Here is a 2,588-nt window from a genome sequence, read left to right as displayed (position 1 = left end):
TACATGAAGCCGCTACGTAGCGCTACGTAGCGCTAACTTCGGCTAAACACACCCATAGATTCCTACCAGTACTGTCGCAGTGCGCTGCATCTTATTTCGGAACGCTATTTACAGTACTGACAGTACTGGCAGTACATTACGGAACGCAGCCTTGTGTTGTAGTTGGAAAGCACTAAAGCCTCTTGCACAATGGACGGAATAGCGATAGCGATAGAAATAACAAAAAGTTTTAAAGAGTTTATATTTAAAAATAAAGGTAGGAACAGCGGAATCTAACATACAAAACTACACATGTATCAATGCAGATCAGAAAATCGGAATAAGCAATAGCGATAAAATTTCCGACGAGTTGGAATTCTGTGTTAAAAACTGTGTTATTTCTATCGCTATCGCTATTCCTTCCATTGTGCAAGAGGCTTAAGCTGTACACTGTATTACACAATGGCTGCTTTCCTTTTAGGAGACACAGTCGACACAAGTCGACATAAAAGTCATTCTGTCTTTGTTCAGTATTCAGTGAGAAACAAAGACAGAATGACTCTTGTGTCGACTTGTGTCGACTGTGTCTCCTAAAAGGAAAGCAGCCAATGTCACCTGTGTATTCAGTTGGAAAGTACTCATTGTATTGTAATTTATTTTACGCTGCAAAATATATATATTTACAATATCTTATTTATTATAGAACTGCAATTTGTAATGTAAAAGATAGATTTCTTAGCTAAGATTATAAAGAAATATACAAAGAAATTGCTGAAAACTATAAAATGGCATTACAACATAAAACTGTACGCATTTCTTGCATTGTATTGAGGTAAATGTGTTATCACTAACTGTAATGATTTTTGTATTTTGTATTTACATTGTATATAGTTGTAATAGAGTAATATCGTTTTATATACAGTTTTATATACTGTGCTCGTATATACAAGAATATTTACAGAATAAAAAACAATGCAGATATAAATACCCAAGTCTCTGAAGTCTATATACATATTTATATATTTTGTTGTATCTTGTTAGAAATTGATCATGTTCAACATAAATATGTAAAAGAATACTCATAAATTAAAGAATCAAAATAAAATAGTGTTAATTTATTAGTTAAATTCAATTTGCATTTTCACATTCTAAAATAGCATTAATACATTATATTTATCACAGATATAAATGTGTATATTCTCAAATATTATTCTCACACTTCATAAATTTATCAAACTCAAAATTTGAGTAGCAGTAAAATTCATTCGCTAAATTATTCTTATGGCCAGGAATAAAATCACATTTTTTAACATTCAATAACTTTTCAGCCAACTCTGTCATAATAGCACCTAAAAAAAATTGAAACATTTTACTATATTTTGTTATAATATAACTAATACATAATGGGAAAGAGAAACTTATAACTTAGAAATCTATTTTATAGACACCTGTACAGAGTACAATATGTTTCTTTGTTAAAAATTTAATTGTTACTGCTGTTTTGGTCAAACATTCATCCGAAAGAAATGGTGGATCTGCTATGACCAAGTCAAACTGACTAGACATATCTCTGGGTAAATCCAAAGGAAATTTGTAATCATACTGTATAAAATCCATCCCATACATCTTGAAACGACTGTCGTACTCAAACAGTACTACTATGTAAACAAAACCTTTGTAACAAACTCTCTCATTACATTAAGCATATAAATACAAAATATAAAAACATATTATAAACATATATTATAAACATATATTGTACTTGCTTCGCCTTTTACCACACTCTTGTTTCAGTTTCTTATAAAGTGTTGGACAGGAAATCAGAGCAATTTGTCCATCCTCTGTTGTAGAATTTAAGGCACCTCTAACAAAAGTCTCTATTGTTTCATTATTATACCAAAATTGACTCAATTGCTGTACAAAAACATTAATTATTATATATCAGTTTCCTAATATTATACAACACCTTTACGAAAAAGAACTACTAGCAGTAATATGTTGCGGCAGTGGTACGAAAAAATGACTGGCATTCTGTGTAATTGCCAGTAATATTCTCAGTGATTCCTGTAATATCTAATAATATTCTTATGTGATTGTCAGTAATATTTATACTACTGACTTTATTTATATGTAATCGGCAGTAGTTCTTTTTCGTAAGGGCAGTTTCCTAAAAAATCTAAATAAACTTTTGCTAGATATGAGGCATATTACTGTTGATACATACCCAATCTTCATCAAGAAGAACATCCAATGTCTGATCCTTTTCACACATATGTTTAAGCAGATTTTCTCGTTCTTGCTTATCTCTGAGAAATTGTTCCAGCGCAGCAATTGTGCTCGAATTCAATTGCGGTTGATCATCACTGTCACTCATTATTTAAATTATTATTTAAACTTAAAGTATGTTCTGTATCTATGTATGTATGTATGCGTGTGTGTATGTGTGTGAAGGTTTGGTTTGGTGCTCTTTTGGCTCAGTGGACCTATAAAGCTAGTCCATACGCCATTCTGTCTTTTTGATAACAGGTTTAAAACCGTGAATTGGGTTTCTGACGCCAAGCCACGAAGTTGTATATTTGTTTAAATTAAAGATAATAAAGAAACTGGTG

General features: G+C 31.3%; 1 protein-coding gene across 3 annotated transcripts; it reads right to left on the bottom strand.

The window, feature by feature from the left end:
- Positions 1 to 1,065: 1,065 nt before the first annotated feature.
- Positions 1,066 to 2,425, bottom strand: LOC109863311 (protein-lysine N-methyltransferase n6amt2). Of its 3 annotated transcripts, none has more exons than XM_020443556.1 (4): positions 2,204 to 2,425; positions 1,746 to 1,893; positions 1,428 to 1,652; positions 1,066 to 1,328 (listed from the first exon to the last, which is right to left on the bottom strand). In XM_020443556.1, the coding sequence occupies exons 1-4, from the start codon at positions 2,351 to 2,353 to the stop codon at positions 1,180 to 1,182; spliced, it is 672 nt and encodes a 223-aa protein (XP_020299145.1). In that variant the 5' UTR covers positions 2,354 to 2,425; the 3' UTR covers positions 1,066 to 1,179. The 3 variants fall into 3 exon arrangements, with proteins under 3 accessions (XP_020299145.1, XP_020299146.1, XP_020299148.1); XM_020443557.1 differs by having other exon boundaries at positions 1,428 to 1,637; XM_020443559.1 differs by having other exon boundaries at positions 1,428 to 1,634.
- Between the last annotated feature and the right edge of the window lie 163 nt (positions 2,426 to 2,588).

Source organism: Pseudomyrmex gracilis, unplaced genomic scaffold (assembly GCF_002006095.1).
Source record: "Pseudomyrmex gracilis isolate BER0280 unplaced genomic scaffold, ASM200609v1 scaffold_4120, whole genome shotgun sequence".
NCBI lineage: Eukaryota > Metazoa > Arthropoda > Insecta > Hymenoptera > Formicidae > Pseudomyrmex > Pseudomyrmex gracilis.
Note: the sequence above shows the minus strand (reverse complement) of the source record. Positions and strands in the feature narration are given on the sequence as shown.

Excerpts from the sequence above, each read along its gene's own strand:
- LOC109863311 (XM_020443556.1), bottom strand. The coding sequence starts at position 2,353 with ATGAGTGACAGTGATGATCAACCGCAATTGAATTCGAGCACAATTGCT. Across the intron at positions 1,653-1,745 it reads AGAGTGTGGTAAAAGGCGAA|GTTTTGTTTACATAGTAGTA; the intron begins GCAAGTACAATA and ends TTTGTTACAAAG. Across the intron at positions 1,329-1,427 it reads ACATATTGTACTCTGTACAG|GTGCTATTATGACAGAGTTG; the intron begins GTGTCTATAAAA and ends AATTTTTTTTAG.